Here is a 3,061-nt window from a genome sequence, read left to right as displayed (position 1 = left end):
CCAGAACAGAAGACCCGGACCAAGACGAGCTGAACCGGAGCAGTGGAACCGGACCACAAAAAGTCAACTGGGTTGACTTAAGTGTTCCAGGCGCTCGGACCCATTTCAGGCGCCCGGAAGTGGATTTTGACCAGATCGAGTTTGGACTCGATCTGAATATTGGAGGATAAAATTTTATCCCCCTAGGACGCCCGGAACCCTTAGGGGCGCCCCGACCAGTGCTATAAATATAGTACTGATTTGCCCAGATTAATTAACTCACTTGTAATCAGTTTCTTAGTGCTTTACTTTTCTGTCTGTGCTCTCAACGCTGTAAGAGACTACTCTGCCCAGAGGAGATCATCAGATATTGCGCCGTCTTTTCCTTGGATTAGCAATCCCCTGATTACAAACCAAGTAAACCCTCTGTGTCTATTTGTTTTTATTTAGTCTCTTCTTTTTATTATTATAAGTGTATGTTGATTAGTCGATATATCCGAGAAAGGTTAGATTTTTTTTTCAGTGTAATTCGCCCCTCCCCTCTTGCCGACCTCCAAAGGGACCAATAATATTAATTTGATCGTCGAAGTAGTTGCACCAAGAACCCCCTGACTTGCTTACTAGCGATCCCTTTTGCTTCTACTTGTGTTTGCAGACATTCTCGGTCCGAAATCTTCTTTCAGTCAATCTCCAAGCTAGATCACCGATAGTCCATCTTTCGTCACTTCTACACACGATTAGTAGTGTTGCATTTTAAAATAACATCATTATAATGTTAGTTTTAAAAAATCAATATGACGCTTGTTTTAATATTTATGCAGTATAAAGTGATATTAATTTTTAAAATACAGTATAATAATGATATCGTTCTGTAAAATTTCACATCACAATGATATTATTTTTTCTAATATAAATACACCCCTTTGCAAATTTTAAAAGTCAAATTGTCCCTTTTGAAAATTCAATAATTTTAAATAAGTCCTTTGTATAAATTAACCAGCCTCATATGTTTCCTTTCTTTCTTTCTTTCATTGAACCTTCTTTTTCCCACAATTAATCATTAATTGGATCGACAACACAATGTCACATATCTCTGTTTTGCCTTAACAATGCCCTCAGGATTTGGTGTGATAGAAGCCGCAGTGACGGAGCTAGCTGGAATGATCCTGAGTTGATCTCAGCCCGGACTGTTTTTCCTTTTTCCTTTCTTGTATTCTTTCTTTTTTTCATCATTGTAGCCTTCTTCTCAATATCATCGGCCTTTGTTGGTCCCCGGGCTTTAGTCCGGATAGGTTGTTTTTCTCCGATTCATTCCATAGCATAAAAAGGCACCGTCAGTGACAGCTTAAAAGCCCAGCTGAAACCATTACTCCTGCTCGACGTCTTGTCCCTACTCCACAGCTTTATCGTTCTTTCGTTACCGTAATTAACTAGTTTATAAAATTTAACAATCTTCTGCGATTAATGGCTCAGTATTGAACTCATTCGTGCCCTGAATTCTGTCAGATAGTTCTCGCAGAAAGGACCAACAGAACTCCGTTCCAAACGAAACGCACACCAAGATTTAATCAACACACACACACAAGCATGCATAAGTGTATTTAGATCATATACATCAAAGGCTGGGAGATCATGAGCCATGTTGCACCGGCCGCCGGCGCGCTCTGTCACCTTCTCCAGCTCCGGCTTCGCGCGAGAGGGTCGGCGCTCCCGGCCACCCAAGTCTCCCTTGCGATGTCGGTGGAGATCTTGAAGAAGTCCGGAGCATAACTCATCAGCACTAGCTTCTCCTCTTTCTCCTTCTCCCTTGTTGACGAACTACTTGCCTCCTCTGCTTCTATTTCTTCTTCCTCTCCTCCCGATTCTCTTCTCTTGAGCCACCCCTTGGCCGGTGCAGACCGGCATCTCATGAGCATTAGAGCGTTCGGAGGTGGCACGGAAGAATTAGTTGGCGGAGCATTTTGTTCTTCCTTCTCTTCTTCTTCTCCTTCTTCTTCTTCTTCTTCCTCCTCCTCTGTTTCTCTCTCAAGTTTTATTCTTTGGTTCTCTTCCAGCAGCATGAACCACTTAGAGAACACAGTTCCCGACTCGGTGCTGCTCTCGGCCTCCTCCTTCTCGTCCTCCTCCTCCTCCTCCTCCTCGCCGTCTTCCTCATCGGTGGTGCAGTCCACAGCGCCGTGGAACGCACCGAAGCACCGCATATTGAAGCGGAAGCCGCGGAGAGCGCCGACCAAGTGCATGACGTCCTTCTTAAGGCTAACGGCGTCGAGCCAGTGATGCGCCTTCTTGTTCCGGTGCTCGTGCATCCTCTCGATTTCCTCCACCACCGCGATCCAGTTCTTCTGCTCAGCCGGTGGTGGGCGCGGCCGGGACTTGCTCCGGACCTTGATCTGCCCGGCGCAGGTGACCTTGGGCGAAGTCGGCTCGTCGATGACCTCCTCCGAGCTCATGCTCTTGGTCTTGGTCTTGAACAGCGGGCTAACGTGGCCGCGAGCGGCACGATGCCGCTTCCCAGCCAAGTCCGCCGGCCGAGAAGGGCTACATATTGGCTTCGGCATCAAGGCCAAGTGTGCTCGGGATGGGAAGCAGACGAGGAGGTCGGCCGGAGCTCCAACGTTGCCGCCATTTCCTCCTCTTCCTTTCATCAATCTTTCTCAATTAATCAGACAACAACTCAATCTTTGTGTATCTCCATCTAATTACCTCTTCGATCGGCTTAATCCTCTGCAATGGTGGTGGGAAGAAGAAGAAGAAGCAGTTGGCTTAAAAGGGAGGAGACGCCAGCTTTGGTCTGCTACTTTACCTCATATTTTAGTCTCTCTTGCGGGTTTATCTCTCTTTCTTTCCTGGACTTGCTTTTGGCTTGGCTGGCCTTCACGGGGGTGAGGGCTCGCCCTCTCCTCTCCTCCTTTAGCAGTTAGCGCCATGATTATCAACATATGCATACCTTTCTTCTCTACACCATTTTACTTCTTTTTTAAAAAAATTGAATCACTGCTAGCTAGGCTCTTCTATCAATTTAGTTTAAAGGATGAAGGAAGAAAAGAGAAAGCATGGATGTAATAATGCTATCAAAACCTTC

At 45.9% G+C, this 3,061-nt stretch overlaps 1 protein-coding gene across 1 annotated transcript; it reads right to left on the bottom strand.

Moving 5' to 3' along the window:
- Window positions 1–1,287: 1,287 nt before the first annotated feature.
- Window positions 1,288–2,624, bottom strand: LOC122014164. Its single transcript, XM_042570343.1, has 2 exons — window positions 2,044–2,624; window positions 1,288–1,369 (listed from the first exon to the last, which is right to left on the bottom strand). Exons 1-2 carry the CDS (start codon window positions 2,622–2,624, stop codon window positions 1,288–1,290), a joined length of 663 nt encoding a protein of 220 aa, XP_042426277.1.
- Window positions 2,625–3,061: the final 437 nt, after the last annotated feature.

Source organism: Zingiber officinale, chromosome 8B (assembly GCF_018446385.1).
Source record: "Zingiber officinale cultivar Zhangliang chromosome 8B, Zo_v1.1, whole genome shotgun sequence".
NCBI lineage: Eukaryota > Viridiplantae > Streptophyta > Magnoliopsida > Zingiberales > Zingiberaceae > Zingiber > Zingiber officinale.
Note: the sequence above shows the minus strand (reverse complement) of the source record. Positions and strands in the feature narration are given on the sequence as shown.